Genomic DNA, 19,548 nt, shown 5'->3' with positions numbered 1-19,548 from the left:
TTGGCACTACACATGCTGGCAGGTGTTGTTCACCGAGCATTCACCATACCCACACCCTACCATCAGATCGCCACATTTTGTACCATGATTGGTCACCCCACACAACATTTTTCCACTGTTCAATCGTCCAATGTTTACACACCTTACACCAACCGAGGTGTCATTTGTCATTTACGGGTGTGATGTGTGGCTTATGAGCAGCCACTCCACCATGAAAGCCAAGTTTTCTCACCTCCCACCTATCTGTCTTAATACTTGCAGTGGATCCTGATGCAGCTTGGAATTCCTGTGTGATGGTCTGGATAGATGTCTGCCTATTACACAATAAGACCCTCTTCACATGTCGGAGGTCTCTGTCAGTCAACAGATGAGGTCGGCCTGTATGCTTTCGTGCTGTACGAGTCCTTTCACATTTCCACTTCACTATAACATCGGAAACAGTGGACTTAGGGATGTTTAGGAGTGTTGAAATCTCGCATACAGATGCATGACACAAGCGACACTCAATCACCTAAACATATTCATAGTCCACGATTTCCGCGAAGTGCCCCATTCTGCTCTCTCACAATGTTTAATGACTACTGTGGTCGCTGATATGGAGTACCTGGCAGTAGGTGGCATCACAATGCACTTAATATGAAAAACATATGTTTTTGGGGGTGTCCATATACTTTTGATCTCACAGTGTATGTATTTACATGCTCAGAAATACATCTTACTAACTAAAAGCTATCAGGAAGAAACTTGTTGATGAAAAACATGGAGGAAGGACATTATATCATTGACAATGGAATGGTGAACATCACTGCCTTTCAGTGTGAGTAGATAACAAATCAAAGAACTAGTTAAAATTTTGTGAACATCTTCTACTTAAATAAACTGAATGAAATTGCAAGAAAGACACCTGGTAGATGTGGTTGAGAGGTAAATATTTAAAAAATGTTCATCACAAAAGATAAGACTGGAGGATTTACGTTCTCATACATGTGTGCCTGTTGTGGAGTAAGAAATATCACATGGCATTCATGCTTGTGACATGTGGTCACTGGAAATTTTCTTGAAGCCAGAGCTCACAGATAAACGGTCAAGATCACTGAGCACTAGTCAGACTAAAATCTTTCAATCAAATAAGAGAAGTGCAGACCAACGAGGCAGTAACTGTAATAGAGTGCATGACAAGGAGATTTTTTTTTTTTTTGTGACTGATCTTTCTAATGCAAAAACCAAGCACACAAGGATTACATAGGGAAGTTACAAAACTGGCAGCACTGTCAAAGGATCACTGGAAATTATGTTAAGGAGACTATTTCTGATCAATATAAATTTAGGAATGTGTAGTACAAGAATGAGAATGCGGTTATGAAACCCCTGACTTGATCACCAGTGAGAGAAGACAAATGCAGCATTGATGTCACCTCATATGAGACAATGAGGCGACACCCAACCTGACCATGAATGGGAGGCAACCACACCACTGCCTGTGGTTCTCATGTGATCCTTCAACTCAGGAATGGTGGCACAACATGCTCGGAACACTTCTTGCTTCAGGTAGCCCCAAAGGAAAAAGTCTGAACATGAAAGGTCAGGTGAGGAAGGCGGCCAGGAAATGTCACCAAAACGGGAAATTACTATACCAGGAAATGTCTATCGCAAGAAATTCATGCAAATTCTGGCCACCTTTCCTGTGTTGAAGGATCGCATCAGAACTGCAGTCGGCAATGTCCCAAGGAATATGTTACACCAAGGTATGGGAAGCTTCCAATGCTGCCTAGATGAATGTGTTGTGCAGAGGGGGCATCATTTGACAGGAGCCATACTCAAAAAATAATCCGCACAATGGACAATGACTTACACACTGGTAAATGGCATACCTTTAACTATTAATTGACATAAGAGGTAATAAATGAATTACAGTTACTGCCTGATGGTGTGTTTTTAATATCCTACTATGAATGCTGCCGCACCCTGTATTACAATAATTTATGGAATATAAGAGAATCTTGGATGGAATTCATGGATGGGGGGAGCTATATCTGGAGGAAGTGCCAGAAGAAATGGAAATTGTTCTGCTGTGGAACTAAGGATGAAACTTTTAAAGGCGAATTTCCTAAATACCAATAGATAACTACAGGAGAGTCTGGAGAGTTGGGAAGGAATTCTATAGGCATACATAAAATATTGGCCCGGCCTCTCAAATATTTTGATGTTCAGAGATATGTTTCTCCTAGAAGGGAGATTGATTATGGATTAGAACGAATGTGATAGTGCTCAAAAGAACTTAAGTAGCTGCAGTAACAGTTTACACAGAAAGGTTGGTTGATTTGTGGGATTAAAGGGACCAGACTACTATGGTCATCGGTCCCTTGTTCCATAAAAACTAAAACCACCCGAAGAGAATAAAAAACGAACAACAGGAAAGACAGCAGACAAAACAGGACATGAAATACTCTGACAGAGACCAGACAAAACAAATTAAAACACACAGTGTGACGGTGGTTGGCTGACCGTAGAGAAAAAGAGGAAAAGCCAACCACCAAGAACACTTTAAAAACTCAGTTTAAAATCAGAGGCCAAAAGCCAAAATCAACACTAAAAAACTCAGATTAAAGGATAAAAACCCCCTGCCCGAATAAAACACAAAACCAAGTCCACCATGGCAGAGTCATCTGATAAAAGAGCAGAGAGCGTATCAGGCATTGCAAAAGTCTACCTGAGCACGGTTAAAAGGGCGCACTCCGACAGAATATGGATCACCGTCAAGGACGCCCCACAACGATCCTCACGACACAGTAAATAACTGTGCGTGAGTCGGGTGTGGCCAATGCGGAGCCGACAAAGAACGACTGAGTCCCTGCGGTTGGCTCGCATGGATGACCGCCACACAGTCGTCGTGTCCTTGACGGCACGGAGTTTGTTAGGGGTGGTCAGACCGCGCCATTCAGCATCCCAAAACGAGAGAACTTTGCGGCGTAAGACTGCCCGCAAATCAGCCGCCAGGAGGCCAATCTCCAGAGATGGCGCACTGGTGGCCTCTTTCGCCAGGCAGTCAACAGTTTCATTGCCGGGTATACCAACATGGCCTGGGGTCCAAACAAAGACCACAGACCTGCCGCTACGGGCGAGAGTATGCAGGGAGTCCTGGATAGCCATCACCAGACGAGAACGAGGGAAATACTGGTCGAGAGCTCATAAACCGCTCAGGGAATCGCTACAGATAACGAAGGACTCACCTGAGCAGGAGCGGATATACTGTAGGGCACGAAAAATGGCGACCAGCTCAGCAGTGTAAACACTGCAGCCAGCCGGCAACGAACGTTGTTCAGAATGGTCCCATAGAGTTAGTGCATAACTGACTAGACCAGCAACCATCGAACCGTCGGTGTAGACAACGCCAGAGCCCTGATACGTGGCCAGGATGGAATAAAAGCGGCGTCGGAAGACCTCCGGAGGGACTGAGTCCTTCGGGCCATGTGCCAAGTCGAGCCGAAGGCAAGGGCGAGGCACACACCACGGGGGTGTACGCAGAGTGGCCCAGAAAGGAGGTGGAACAGGGAAACACCCAAGCCAGGAAAGAAGCTCTTTGACACGTACGGACAACCCGACCAGGGCCGACGTTCTGGCAGATGAACGACTGACTGCAGGAAGAGGACACGATAATTTGGATGCCCGGGCAAGCTAAAAACATGGGCAGCATAAGCAGCCAGTAATTCTTGGCGTCGTAACCACAGTGGAGGGACACCTGCCTCCACAAGTATGCTGTCCACAGGGCTGGTTCGGAAGGCACCAGTGGCAAGGCGTATCCCGCTGTGGAGGATTGGGTCCAGCACCCGCAACGCAGATGGGGATGCTGAGCCATAAGCCAGACTCTCGTAGTCCAGGCGGGACTTTATTAATGCCTGGTAAAGCCGTAGGAGAGTAGATCGGTCGGCGCCCCACCTGGTGTGGCTCAGGCATCGCATAGCATTTAGATGCCGCCAACACGCCTGTTTAAGCTGCCGAATATGAGGCAGCCAAGTTAACCGGGCATCAAAAACCATCCCCAAAAACCTATGTGACTCCAGCACTTTAAGAAGCTCGCCGTCAAGATAAAGCCGCGGCTCCGGGTGAACAGTGCGTCGTCGGCACAAACGCATAACGCAGGTCTTGGCTGCGGAAAACTTAAAACCATGCGCTACAGCCCAAGACTGCGCCTTGCGGATTGCGCCCTGTGGTAACGTTCAGCAGCTGCAATGCCAATAGAGCTGTAGTAAAGGCAGAAGTCGTCAGCATACAGAGAAACAGAGACAGTATTTCCCACGGCCGCAGCGAGCCCGTTAATAGCTATTAAAAACAGACACACACTGAGAACAGAACCTTGTGGCACACCATTCTCCTGGACTTGGGAGGAACTATATGAGGCCGCGACGTGCACACGGAAGGTACGATACAAGAGAAAATTGCGGATATAGATCGGCAGAGGGCCCCGAAGACCCCATCCATGAAGCGTAGAAAGGACGTGATGACGCCATGTCGTATCATATGCCTTCCGCATGTCGAAAAAGACAGCAACCAGATGCTGACGGTGGGCAAAGGCAGTACGGATGGCCGACTCCAGGCTCACCAGATTGTCGGCGGCGGAGCGGCCTTTACGGAACCCACCCTGAGACGGAGCCAGAAGGCCTCGAGACTCCAGTACCCAATTCAAGTGCCGGCTCACCATCCGTTCAAGCAACTTGCAAAGAATGTTGGTGAGGCTAATGGGACGGTAGCTGTCCACCTCCAAAGGGTTCTTCCCTGGTTTCAGAATGGGGACAACAAGACTTTCCCGCCATTGCGACGGAAACTCACCCTCGACCCAAATGCGGTTGTAAGGATCGAGGAGGCGTCGCTGGCAGTCCACTGAAAGGTGTTTCAGCATCTGAGAGTGGATGCTATCTGGCCCAGGTGCGGTATCAGGACAAGCGGCGAGGGCACTTCGAAATTACCACTCACTGAATGGAACATTGTACAATTCAGGATGGTGAGTGCGAAAAGAAAGACTCCGACGTTCTATCCGCTCCTTAATGGAGCGGAAGCCCAAGGGGTAGTTGGCAGAAGCGGAAGTCATAGCAAAGTGCTCTGCCAAGCGGTTTGCAATGACGTCGAAGTCAGTACAGACTGCTCCATTCAGTGAGAGCGCAGGGACACTGACAGGGGTCCGATAGCCATAGAGGCGGCAAATCTTGGCCCAGACCTGCGATGGAGTGACATGGAGGCCAATGGTGGGACACATACCGCTCCCAGCACTCCTGCTTGCGTTGGTGGATAATGCAGCGGGCTCGCGCACGCAGCCGTTTGAAGGCGATAAGGTGGTCGATTGAGGGATGTCGCTTGTAACGCTGGAGCACCCGCCAGCGAGCTTTAATAGCTTCAGCGATCTCAGGTGACCACCAAGGCACAGTCCACCGCCGAAGGGACCCAGAAGAACAGGGAATGGCAGATTCGGCGGCAGTAACGACGACGGTGGTAACCGATTGAACCACTGCATCAATGGCATCGTTAGAGAGAGGCTCAATAGCGGCAGTGGAGGAGAACAAGTCCCAGTCAGCCTGATTCATAGCCCATCTGCTAGGGCGCCCAGAAGACTGACGATGTGGCAGTGACAGAAAGATCGGAAAGTGGTCACTACCACACAGGTCGTCATGCACTCTCCATTGGACAGACGGTAAGAGGCTAGGGCTACAGATGGAAAAATCAATAGCGGAGTACGTGCCATGCGCCACACTGAAGCGTGTGAAGGCACCATCATTTAAGATCGAGAGATTGAGCTGCACCAATAAATGCTCAACGATGGCGCCTCGACCTGTTGCCACCGACCCACCCCACAGATGGTTATGGGCGTTAAAGTCGCCCAGTAACAAGAAAGGTGGCGGCAATTGGGCTATCAGAGCAGCCAGGACATGCTGTGCGACATCACCATCCGGTGGAAGGTAAAGACTGCAGACGGTAACAGCCTGTGGAGTCCACACTCAAACAGCGACAGCCTCTAAAGGTGTTTGGAGAGGTACAGACTCGCTGTGAAGAGAGTTCAGGACATATATGCAGACACCACCAGACACCCTTTCATAAGCTCCCCGGTTCTTATAATAACCCCGGTAGCCACGGAGGGCGGGGGTTCGCATTGCCGGAAACCAAGTTTCCTGCTGAGCAATGCAGAGGAAAGGGCGAAGGCTGATAAGTTGGCAGAGCTCAGCTAGATGGTGGAAAAAACTGCTGCAGTTCCACTGAAGGATGGTGTTGTCCATGGCTGAGAAAGGCGTGACGGGACTGGGAAGGGAGATTACGCCGCTGGGTCACCTGCTGCCTCCGATTTAGCACCTGTGATAGTGCTTTCCATGGCGTCTGATGGACCGGCGAGATCGAGGTCCTCAGCGGACGCCAGAATCTCCACCGCATCCTCAGACGCAGAGCTGGAAGTTTGCGGTGGGATGGCTGCCACCGCGAGTTCCTTGGGCTGAGAGCTCTTCTTGGGTTCCTCACGCCGTTCCTTGGGTCGCACCGACTGGGAGGGCTTCACCGATTCAGTCTCTGGGACGGAGGAGGATTGTGAAGCCCTACGACCAGCTGATTGCGAGCACTTACGCCACTGTCGGTCGTCAGCCTTCTCGCTGGCGAAACCTGGGAAGGGAGGGACCCAAGGGACCCCTTGCGAGCGTGAGAAGCCGAAGAAGTTGGACACTTCTCCAGCTTAGAAGTGGGGACGGACGTCCCCGATGGGTGGGATGGTGTTGCTCCTGAGGTAGGTGGCGCAGGAGCAACCCGGTGGGTAGAGCCCCCACTGGCGAGGGGGCAGGAGGAGTTGTACTACTCGTCGATCCGGCTACAATTTGAGACACAGACGGGGCTAGCACAGGTGTTGTAGCAGCAGCGTAGGAAGATGTCATTCTCACAGGATGGAGTCGGTCGTATTTCCTTTTGGCCTCAGTACAGATTTGTCGGTCCAGGGTCTTGTATTCCATGATTTTACGCTCTTTCTGGAAAATTCGGCAGTCTGGCGAGCAAGATGAATGGTGCTCCCCGCAGTTGACACAGATGGGAGGCGGGGCACATGGAGTATTGGGATGTGATGGGCGTCCGCAATCTCGACATGTGAGGCTGGAAGTGCAGCGAGAAGACATATGGCCGAACGTCCAGCACTTAAAGCACCGCATCGGGGGAGGGATATAGGGCTTAACGTCACATCGGCAGACCATCACCTTGACTTTTTCCGCTAATGTATCGCCTTCGAAGGCCAAGATGAAGGCACCGGTAGCAACCTGATTTTCCTTCGGACCCCGATGAACGCGCCGGATGAAATGTACACCTCGGCGCTCTAAATTGGCGCGCAGCTCTTCATCAGACTGCAAAAGAAGATCCCTATGGTAAATAACTCCCTGGACCATATTTAAACTCTTATGGGGTGTGATCGTAACGGCAACATCCCCCAACTTGTTACAAGCGAGTAACTGTCGTGACTGGGCAGAGGATGCCGTTTGTATCAGGACTGACCCAGAGCGCATTTTTGACAAGCCCTCCACCTCCCCAAACTTGTCCTCTAAATGCTCGACGAAGAACTCCCCATCAACCCTCGTACAAACTAAGAAGCGGGGCGAATAACTGCTACTGCCATCCTGAGACTTACTTTCCTCCCACGGTGTGGCCAGGGAGGGGAACGTTTTCGGATCGTATTTCTGAGCGTTAAACTGAGCCCGAGAACGCTTAGAGACTGCTGGCGGCTGGCCACCAGCGAGAGACGATGTACCACGCTTCATTGCGGGTCATCCGCCCTAATGCCACCTACTCCGACCAAGGGCCCTCCCCACGGGCGCCACCCAGCCACGGCAAGAGCCACCTGGCAGGATGGCCGTTGCCAGGAGTCCCGATACCCCAGGAGGATAGGCATCTACTCCTTGGCATACGTGGGGAGTTAACGGCGCAGGCATCAGTAGAGTGATCCCTGTGTTGTCAGGGGGCTACAACCAACAGGGTACATGGCGGCCCCACCACAACGGACTGGCTACCGTGCTGGATGTTACGTAACATGTGGTCCATGGTCGCCGTCGGTGCAGAAAGAGGCACTGCACAGTGCAAGGTGTTATCTGCACGCAGAAGAAGAGTCATGCCCAAGAGATGGAGAGCGGACAGGACTGCAGTTCAACGGTGTATAAGCTGGCGAAAGGTCTGATCGCAAGATGGACACAATGCACCAAGTACGGCGCCCTTCCCCAATCGGCTCGCTCTTCGGAAAATTTTGAGAGATGGAGGTCAAACCCTACAGGGGACCATCATATACGGCCGAAAAGTTTGAGACTCCTTTTAGTCGCCTCTTACGACAGGCAGGAATACCGCGGGCCTATTCTAACCCCCGAACCCGCAGGGGGCTACACAGAAAGATGAAAGTCTTGATATAGTATGAGATGTTTGCGCTTCAGGAAATGAGCATGGTGTTTCTAGGATCTGTAAAGCACATAACATTCAGGAGATGAGTTGTTCTGGTTAAAGGTGGAAAGCCTAACAAAAGAATGTGGTGAACACAGTGAGAACTGAGTGACATATGGATCCCAGAATCAGTTCAAATCTGGTTCATGAGTGGAGCATAAAAAGAGATAACTTTAGAGGTTTCTGGGACAGAATTGTTTACAAGTGAATTGTGTATATGGGGTTATCGGCTGGAAAACTAGTATTGCTCTCAAGTACAGATATCGAGACTGGAAATGGTAATAGACACAAAAATCTAATTTAATTTTCTTAATAATAGTCTCAAACTTGAGTGTATTTAGTTTTGAGATCTGTATGTGGGTTATACCCCCCTCTAAACCATGGACCTTGGCGTTTGTGGGGAGGCTTGCGTGCCTCAGTGATACAAACAGCTGTACCATAGGTGCAACTACAACGGAGCGGTATCCACTGAGAGACCAGACAAACACAAGCTTTCTGAAGAGGGGCACCAGCCTTTTCAGTAGTTGCAGTGGCAACAGTCAGATAATTGACTGATCTGGCCTTGTAACATCAATAAAAAATGCCTTGCTTTGCTGGTACTGCAAATGGCTGAAAGCATGAGGACTCTACAGCTGTAATTTTTCCTGAGGGCATGCAGCTCTGCTGTATGTAGCAAGGAGCACTGCATCAAACCAGACTTTGGACTGAAGACCACAACAACAACAACAACAACATGTGTGTGTCATATTATACAGTTCAAGAATAAATTCAACACAACACAAAGCAAATACAATAACATTTCATACTTACAATGCCAAGAAAATTGAGAATCCTAGATTTAACTGTGGGAATTTAGATATACATGAAGTAGATGGTAATGTGTTCACCAATCTATCAATCTAGTGTTACAGCCATATAATAACATATTCTCTACGAGTACAATATCAGTCCTAAGTTAATAATCTATATGTTTAGAATTAATAATTATGAAGAACTGTTTTAAATGAAAGAAAACCTGCAGTAATTTGCTACAAGAAACTGGAGGAGACAGAATCAATCATGATGCGAAGAGAATATACTATAACTTTTTTACAGGACATTTTTTTCAATTTGTACGGGGGTTGTCCGGAGAATAAGTTCAGATCGGCTGCAAAATGTCAAAATGGAAACCACTGGGAAAATCCAGTAAAGCTTTGCACAGATGTCTTGGGCAGTGTCTCTAGTATGCCCGTCGATCGTGTCGCGTCGTTCTTTTCAGTTTTGAGTGAACAGTGAGCACATATAGATGTGTAGGGAATAGCATCTCCCGCCAAGTATGATGGCCTGGTTAGAGAATTCGCCTGTGTCATGCAGTCCACATAACACAACTGTCTAGCAGTTCCTTCTTCATGCCAATTCTCGGCCGCACACTGCAGGGGCAATGAAGATGTTACTGCAGCATTTTTGATGAGAAGTGTTCGATCACCCAAAAATACAGTCCAGAACCGCTGGCTATGAAGGCAAACTTTTCCACAGACGACGAGCTGTAGACCAGTGCAGATAACTGTCCGAAAGCACAGGCGGCTGCTTTCTATGACGAGGATTTTGGAAAGTTGATAGAACACTACAATTAAACTTGAAGTCGGAGCGGCGACTATGTAGAGAAGTAGGTGGAAGGTGTACCTAACTGTTGCAAATAAAATGATTCTGGTTTTCACTGTGGTTTCCATTTTGCGACTGATCGGAACTTGCTTTCTGGAAAACCCTCGTATAAGGTTTTCCCTGTGAGATTTAAAATTAAACATCAGAAAAATTCTTACATCATTTCCTCTGTTGGGAATGATTGGAAAGAATACTTAAATAAGTATCAAAGGAAGGATTTTTTTTATAACAATGATATAATAAAAAGTTATGATAATTATAGGAATGGAGGTGGTTGATAATGAAATCAATTTAGGGTGTTCTGTGATGGGCAAAAGTGCAGTCTTCCTATTTTCAAGGATAATGTGGTCATTAGTATTATGTTATTGCCCAATATCCAGTACCGGACAACATTAAATGATAAATTTGTATTTTCTTAGCAATAATGTTTTAAGTACATACATATCTTATGTTTTAGATAAGTAAGGGACAAGGGAACTGAAGCCACTGCAAATGTAAGATAGACTCTGTACGTGGAAAATTCATGGTCAGCTGTTATCAATGAAAGCCAAGTAGTTGGCTATAAGGAAGAGCTGTCATCCACAAAAGTCAAAGCTATTTTTACCAAGTGGTTGGTTATAAGGAAGAGCTGCCATTCGCAAAAGTCAAAGCTATTTTTACCAAAAGGGAATTCTTCAATTGTTTAATGAAGTCAACATTTTTTCCCTTTACAGTCTCTCTGGATTTTAGAAGTGATAACCAATGTAAATTATTGATATACAATGGGAATGCTTTGCAAATTTGGAAATGGGTCTGACGTAAAGGAAGTTTCCGACATCTAAACAGTAAGTCACTGTTTCAAATTTTTCTCGATCATGTTCGATAGGGTTCATGTCTGGAGACCATTCTGGCCACTCTAGTGGAGCGATGTCGTTATCCTGAAGGAAGTCATTCACAAGATGCGCAGGATGGGGGTGCAAATTGTCGTCCTTGAAGATGAATGCCTCGCCAATATGGTTGCACTATCGGTCGGAGGATGGCATTCACGCATCGTACAGCCATTACGGTGCCTTCCGTGACCACCAGCGGTGTAAATCGGCCCCACATAGTGCCATCCCAAAACATGAGGGAACCTCTGCCTTGCTGCAGTCTCAGGACAGTGTGCCTAAGGCATTCAGCCTTAAAGGGTTGCCTCCAAACCGGTCTCCCACGATTGTCTGGTTGAAGGCATATGAGACACTCACCGGTGAAGAGAACGTGATTCCAATCTTGAGCAGTCCATTCGGCATGTTGTTAAGCCCATCTGTACCGCGCTGCATGGTGTTGTGGTTGCAAAGATTGATCTCGCCATGGACGTTGGAAGTAAAGTTGCGCATCATGCAGCCTAATGCGCACAGTTTTAGATGTAACACAACGTCCTGTGGCTGCACGGAAAGCATTATTCAACATAGTGGCATTGCTGTCAGGATTCGCCCGAGCCATAATCTGTAGGCAGCGGTCATCCACTGCAGTAGTAGCCCTTGGGCGGCCTGAGCAAGGCATGTCATTGACAGTTCCTGTCTCTCTGTATCTCTTCCATGTCCAAACAACATCACTTTGGTTAACTCTGAGACACCTGGACACTTCCCTTGTCGAGAGCTCTTCCTGGCACAAAATAACGATGCGGACGTGATCGAACCGCGGTATTGACCGTCTAGGCATGGTTGAACTACAGACAACACGAGCCGTGTACCTTTTTCCTGGTGGAATGATTGGAACTGATCGGCTGTCAGACCGCCTCTGTCTAATAGGCGTTGCGCATGTGTGGTTGTTTTCATCTTTGGGCAGTTTAGTGGCATCTCTGAACAGTCAAAGGGACTGTCTCTGTGACACAATGTAAACAGTATACGCTTATCTTCAGGAGTTCTGTAAACTGGGGCGGTGCAAAACTTTTTTTGACGTACTCATCACACTTCCCTGGAGCACTCCTGATATCCTTTCTCTGATGAACACTCACCACCGAGGGCAACATAGTGCGTTCTGTTATTTAAGGAGTCTTCAAGCCACTCACATATCTATGAACTTATTTCATATGCTCATACCTTTGTTAACAGCCTGCAATGGGGCACTGTGTCAAATGATTTCCAGAACTTTAAAAAATATGGAATCTGATTGCTGCCCTTCATCTATAATTCTCAATATATAATGAGAAAAGGGCAAGCTGAGTTTCACCAAGCAATGCTTTATAGAACCATGCTGATTTGTGCACATAAGTTTCTCAGTCCCAAGAAGATTATTATATTCAAACTGAGAATATGTTCAAGGATTCTGCAGAAAACAGAAGTTGAGGATATTGCTCTGTAATTTTGTGGGTCTGTTTTTTTTTTTTTTACCTTTCTTATGTACTGGAGTCTCCTGTGCTTTTTTCCAGTGACTTGGGACTTTGTGCTGTGCAAGACATTCATGATTAACGCTAGCTAGGTTAGGGGCCAATGCCTCATTGTGTCTATACCCAACGAATGAAGAACAATAACAGTTTTCGGATGCAGGTGGTATACCTGACAAAACAATAAAATGGTGTAGTGAAATATCACTGACACAGTTACACAACAGTTCACTTGAATCAGGACTTTCCCTTCTTGTCTAAAAATTGAAACCAGTATAGCAAAAAGGAACTATAGAAGAAGTTGGCAATAACAGGCCAGTCACCCTGTCGTCTGGCTTCTCAATAATTTTACAGGCATTTTTTCATGAAAGACTTACAGGTTTTAGCAAATTCTGTCCATAGCACACTAGTGGTTTAGGAAGAATCATTCAACCAGCCCTGCTATTTATGAATTCTTTAGTGAAATTTACCAGAAAGGGGACAATATATCACTGGTGTATGCTTTGTGTTCAAAGACATCTGAATTACAGACCATGAGCCAGAGGCATAGCTAACCTTTACAAACGCAAACAAATAGTGGCAATATAACATATTGAACGTAACAGAATTACAAACCATTACCCAGATTACGAAGAAGTAAAATATGGTGTTCCCCATGGAGCAGCATAGGGATCAGTGTTGCTGTTCCTACATGCAAATGACCCACAAGCCAACATATATAGGCATAATGATTATCAGTTTGCTCATGACACAAGCTTTCTCATCAGTGCAAAAACAAAAACTTACCACAAGAATATACAACAAAGAAGATATCATAGCAAGATGATTTGCACACAATAAGATAGTTACAATTGAAGGAAAAACTGTAGAAATGGACTTCCATAACGTCAATGAAAAGGCCCCACAAACAACAAATATCCGCTTGTCAAACATAGTTGTAAATAGTGTCGACATAACAAACTTTCTCAGGTTGTGGATCCAGGGCAATCTCAGGTGGCAAATTCATATTGGCAAACTCATTAAAAAATTGAGCACATTCTACTATGCTAGGAGCAGCCATGAAAAATGTATCAGCAGATTGCCTCAAAATTGTGTACTATGTAAACATTCAGTCGCTTCTGAAGTACAGAGTCATTTTCTGAGGAGCTTCCCCTAACATTATTAAGCTATTTAGTATCCAAACACAATCGTAAAAGATACAACACACAAACTGTCGTTTTCACAAAGTATTACGCAACTCAAAATAACACTCTCTTCCCCAAAAATGTACACATCCACAACACAATAAATGAATATCCATAAGCACAAAACAAAAACTAAGCTTTGTCAAATGGCTTTCTGCATCTAGTAAAAAAGATATTTAGAAAATTCCAAAATAACAAATAGTCAGTAAACAGTGTTGCAGGATTCAATACTCCAGTGAAGGCATATCTAAACAATTGCTCCTACAGCCTGGAAGGGTTGTCTGATAAATAATAAAGTGCCAGTGCCAATACCAGTACTAATTAATGTAGCCTACCAGTATTATCCACTGAAACCATAGCAGCATTGTAACCCCTGAACCAACACTAATAATGTACCAATAATCTGCACTGTAACCTCAAATTTCACATACAAGAATTCTGATAGCAAGTCTCCAACATTAATTGGCCAAATGGCCTAAGATATAACGAATACCTCCATAAAAATGGTATTTTATACATTAGTTACATTAAATTCCGAACACTAAGTAAGAATATAGCAAGAGATGTATCTCATAAAGCAAGAACATAGCAGAAATGTACACTACAAAATAAGAAATGCAAAAGGCAGTTGTATATTCTACAAACCTCACAATGAAGAGCACCTGAGCTACCATCTTCTGTAATACGTTCTGCATCACACTGGTCTGAAGATTTGTTACCACACACATTAATGAATGATTCCCCTTCTCCACAGTCAAATATTGCTACAGATTTTGATTCGACAGGTACTTCTGGTATGAACTGTATAGTAAAAAACGTTACTAAAACAAGTACTTCACAGAGAATGAACATCATTTTCTGACGTCGAAAATGGTCTGCAACAGCACCAAGTAATGGCTTGGCAAGCATTCCCATAATTGGCAGTATCGTGTAGATTAAACCAACTACTACACTGGAGAATCCAAGCTGTCGGGCATACGTTGGTAAGTAAGGCACCACTGGAGCTGTACCTGAATAACCAGGAAATGCATCTGTACAGCACTAACCATAACAAAAATGTCACTTTATATGTATTCTGTCAGCTATAAAAAGTTGACATTAATGGTGCCTCAAAAACTGACTTTTGTAAATATAACTTACCGGCATTGAACAGAAAGTACTGCCCTTTGACAGGGAGTAAATCTGTGTTAATTTTTATCTTCATTGTCAGTTTTCGCAAATAATGTCCTTTTATATTTATAAAAATCTTTTGGAAATCAACCACACGCGCGTGCTCGTCACGGGTTCACCTTTAAAATAAAACACTTAACCACCAATATTGGGCACTACCACATATTCATCGAATAATATAACGCAAACAAGACAATTAACTAAAATATGAGGGTCAAACAATATTTAAAAACATATTTCTTCACTGCGAACTTAAAGTTCCTCCTACACTCGGTACAGTGGTTCCATGCAATGTTTGAAATCAGTAGCACAACTTCAATTGTTTACGTTGGCTACCCTGGGAAAAATGTTCAGTAACAAAGATAAACCACAGTGGGAAAATGACACAACAATTTCCACACACCGCACAGCACAGATGTTACCAACATTATTTTGTGTATTTAGGGATCCACAGCCGCTGTGAATTTTGAAGGAAATCATTTTCCTGTGTTGGAAAATAATTTCCTTCAATAAATTATGTTGTGTAAACGCCAGTTCCATTCAAATGTCTGGCTCTAATAAAATATGCACAGACATATCGTAGAATGTGGAGTGAGAATGATATGAAAAGTGCGCAAAACTGGAACCATACTGAATTATAACTGCGCGACAGTTTGCTGCGTGTGGACGAGAGATCGCCGCAAATACGTCGGACAAAATATGTTTGAATTAGCTGTTTGTTCAGTCTAATTTCTTTTTATTTGCGTACAAAGCGAAACATAAAACGGTTGCTAAAGTCAGTGCTTTAGCGCGTTCATAAATGAATTTATTGAAATATGTAGGAGTCGCACAAGTTTGTGGAAAATTAAGGCCAAGGATGACAGGGGTCGAAATTGCTTAAATATCATAAACGGGTGTGAAGAGGAGCACAATTTCAAGTTTTTAAATAATAAATCCGGAAATACAATCTGATTATGACTTTTTAATCATTAAAGTGGAAGATGGTATAGTCATTCAACTTTGAAACTAGGTATATTTGGTATTGTTTAATGTAATTTGTAGTAATTAACAGTTATAAAGTGTCCCTATTATCCCCTTGGCAGGTTTCAATCGTGACAATGATAAATATGATTCACAGAACCCTATTGCAACAGGCACAGGGGTCAAGGCGACACAAAAATGGTTTTAAAAATAAAAATTAACCTTTAATACTTTAAAATATTAAAACATCATTTAAACATATGTCTGCCTTGTCTCATTAACAGTTCTTTCATGACATGAATCACTTGACTAGAGCTAAATTCAGATACATCTACTACAACTGGGGAAACATAACCACTATTGTCTTTTGGGGTTTGTCTCAAAAATGATTTATTTATTTAGCATCCATGTCATCGTACAAACGAAATTGGAGTTGTCATACATGGAAATTAACAATATAGAATATACAAAATGAAATTGTCTACCATTGGATTTGTCATACACAGAAATTAAAATGTAGAATGTACAAAATGAAATTGTCTATAATAAATGACAGCAAACTTACAGTTTCTTTCCACATAAATGGTTTATAGTAATTTGTTTCTCAATAACAATATAGTTCTATAGATGGGAAAGTATAATAAAAGCTGAAACAAAGATTTTGGAGGTTAGTTTGTAAAGTCATTTTCTTGGTCTTCAAGATAGTTATTTATTGAGTAGCAAATTACAATTTAAAATTTGTATTGTTCTTTAAATCTTTAATACCCTGAGGCAGTGCATAATAGAGCTTGATTCCCATGTGGCTTACATGCTTCATGTTCTTCTTACTTGTTCTATGTGGAGATCATTCTTGTTCCTTGTGTTTTAGTTGTGACAGTCTGCATTTGTGTTGAGATTGCTTAGATTAGCTTTGGTTAAGAGTACACATTTAGGTATATAGATTGATGGCAGGATAAGTAATCCTAACTTTTTGAAAAGAGGTCTCCAGTGAGCTTGTGTCGGACTGTGGGTAATTATTTGACCAGCCCGTTTTTGTAAAATAAAAATGTCTTTCAAATTAGATTTTTAGCTGACCCAGAACACTATTCCAAATGAGGCAACAGAATAAAAGTATCCAAAGTATGCCATTCTGATGCCTTCTAGAGTGCAAACATTTGCAATAACTCTCAGTGCAAAGCAGGCTGTGTGTAAGTCTGTGTGTAAGAAATTTTACATGGTGTTTCCAATTCATAGCTTTTGCAAAGTGCACTCTCTTATTAGTCTGTCATCCAGTTCTAGTTTAATGTCTTCACCCTGTATCATTTTACCAAACTGTGTGTAATTTGTTTTATTTACATTGTGTGTAAGTTTATTTGCACTGAACCAAGTCTCAATACTTTTTAGGATTTTGTCAGTAGCTGACTGTAACGAGTTTTTAAAGTCGCTCATTATCAGACTTGTGTCATCTGCATATAGTACCATTTTGGCTGTATCATATTGTAACTGTAAATCATTGACATATATGAGAAAGAGTAGTGGCTCTAAGATGCTGCCCTGGGGTACTCCTAAAGTACTGAAACTAACCTTATTTTTTTATTTGAATTTACTGTGGTGAGCTCTACAATCTGAGATCTGTTTTTGAGATATGACTCAAACCACATTTTAACTCTTCCTCTAATACCTACTGTTTCCAGCTTATCAAGGAGGATTTCATGGCAGACCGTATTGAAAGCTTTCGATATATCTAAAATGATTCCTACTACACCTTTTGTTTTTCTCCAAATTTTTAATTATTTCATGGGTGTAGTCTCTGACTGCAGTTTCTGTGCTTCGTTTTGCACGAAAAGCATGTTGATTATTATTCCACAAATGTTTTTCCTTAAAGCACAACTTTGGTAATACTACCAGCAAAATATTTTGGGGCCCCCTTTACACTCTCAAATTTCACTTTCACCCAATCCCCATTGTGTAATACCCTATCAGTAGACAGTTCTTCTGGTTTATGAGTAGGTGTGGAGTCTTCTCTCTTTTCATAATTGTGATCAATGTTGTCAACATCACTATCTTCTTCAGATTCATTCACTGAATTCGACAAATCATGAGCACGAACACTCCTGCCAGGTGGAACGTTCAGTTTCCTTTTTCTACCTGGTTTTGGCAAATTATCATCAGGCCACCTTTGATTCTTTAAAAATTCAACCAGGCCGTCATTAACAGGCAACCTTCTCCACTTTCTTCACATGACAACATTGCAAGAACTTGGTCTTCATTGAAAGGATAAATACGAGTCTTCTTGAAACCTGAACAAATCCTAAAGATTGTTATAACATGTCAAGGGTTTCTTTCAAAGGTCAAGGAAAGTACTTCTTATCAATTCCTGACCACTTGTTGCTACTTCTGCTTTTCTAGTTCTCCAGAACCTTTCGCTGAGCCTGTTTCAATGGCCTAAACATTGCAACATCTAGAGGTGTGTAAGATGAGTTGAGTTTGATGGTAAGAAAACACACCCAATGTCATGTTTTTCCCACAAATCAATGATATCTGGAGAGTGATGAGAGCTCAAGTTGTCACCAATAATCACTTTCCTTCCCCCAAAACAACGAAAATAAGGTATCATTATAGACTTAAACCAATCTAAGAAACAGCTGCCATCCATCCAGTCTGATTTACTTCTGTTAAACCTTGCCCCAGCAGGACCACCTTCACTCCACAGATCATATAGGTGTTTAGCTTTATATATATCATGTAAGGTGGCAATAGTGTACCATTGCCTGTAGCAGCAAACATCATGCTTAGGCTACATTGGATTTTGTTTGATTCATAATCCTATTAGTATATTTGAAGCCTCTTTTGTACAGAAGTTTTTTCCTACCAGGGTCGTCCACCAGGTTTCTCTCATCATAATTTAATATTTCATCTGGGGGAATACCATTAAGAGTTATTTTCAATTATTTAAAATAACGAACAATATCCTGTGAGGTAACATTAGCCCTGCTTTGGGATATATTTTGACGTATTCATGGAGAAATAGCATTGTGACTCTCGATGAAAGATTGTGCACAATCTGGACCTGGAAGATTGTTTTTAAATTCCTTTATTGTTCTTCCTTCTCTGTCCAAATAGTACTGCACAAAACATTGTATCTCAAACATGCTTAGTGGATATCCCCATCTTCCACAAGTAACAACACTTTCCACAATCTTCACTTCAGTTAGCACGCCAAGATCTGTTTGTCCTCCCTTCCTATTTCTGTTTTCAATCACTTGCTTAGACATTTTGCTGTACCTTTGCAATGCAGATTTCGCAGTTTTAAAATTTTCTGAAGCTTTTTGGAGTGACATCCCTTTTCTAATGGCTTCTATGGCCCTTTCCAGGTCCTCTTGTGTAACATGTTTGTGGCGATGACCTCTAGGAATACGCTGATATTTCCTACCCCTGAAAGTAAAAAAAAAGTTACAGTATAAGAGAAAATATATTACAGTGTCTACTAAAACATGATTGTATCATAATTCTCTGAGTGTGTCTTTTGTGCATAGTGATAATATTTACCTGGAAACTTTTGAAAAGATTCCTCAAAAGTATGTAGCACGTACAGCTGAAGTTATACCGCCAAAACAAAAAGAACACAAAGAGATGACGATTTCTGAAATAAGTCAAAGATAATAGTAACCAAGTATTTCAGAGAAACAAACTCATATCACTACAGACAAATTACTTTTCGTTGTGTTAATAACACATAAATTTTTTTCCTAAACTGCTGTCCCTATTCAGACCTGAGTCCGTATTCCCCCCAGTTTACGGTATGTATTGTATACATCTTGGATTATTATACTG

General features: G+C 43.3%; 1 protein-coding gene across 2 annotated transcripts in view; it reads right to left on the bottom strand.

Moving 5' to 3' along the window:
* The window catches only part of LOC126266878 (major facilitator superfamily domain-containing protein 6), a 155,099-nt gene extending 139,976 nt beyond the window's left edge, over positions 1 to 15,123 (bottom strand). The window contains exons 1-2 of one of the 2 annotated variants that reach the window (XM_049971534.1): positions 14,746 to 15,123; positions 14,251 to 14,615 (exon numbers count right to left, since the gene is read on the bottom strand). In XM_049971534.1, coding sequence (XP_049827491.1) covers positions 14,251 to 14,615; positions 14,746 to 14,809 — 429 coding nt within the window. In that variant the 5' untranslated portion in view covers positions 14,810 to 15,123. The remainder of the gene's footprint in view (positions 1 to 14,250; positions 14,616 to 14,745) is intronic. The other variant, XM_049971535.1, reaches the window with a different exon arrangement.
* Positions 15,124 to 19,548: the final 4,425 nt, after the last annotated feature.

Source organism: Schistocerca gregaria, chromosome 4, assembly GCF_023897955.1.
Source record: "Schistocerca gregaria isolate iqSchGreg1 chromosome 4, iqSchGreg1.2, whole genome shotgun sequence".
Lineage (NCBI taxonomy): Eukaryota > Metazoa > Arthropoda > Insecta > Orthoptera > Acrididae > Schistocerca > Schistocerca gregaria.
The sequence above is the reverse complement of the archived record's forward strand: the minus strand, read 5'-3'. Positions and strand labels throughout refer to the sequence as shown.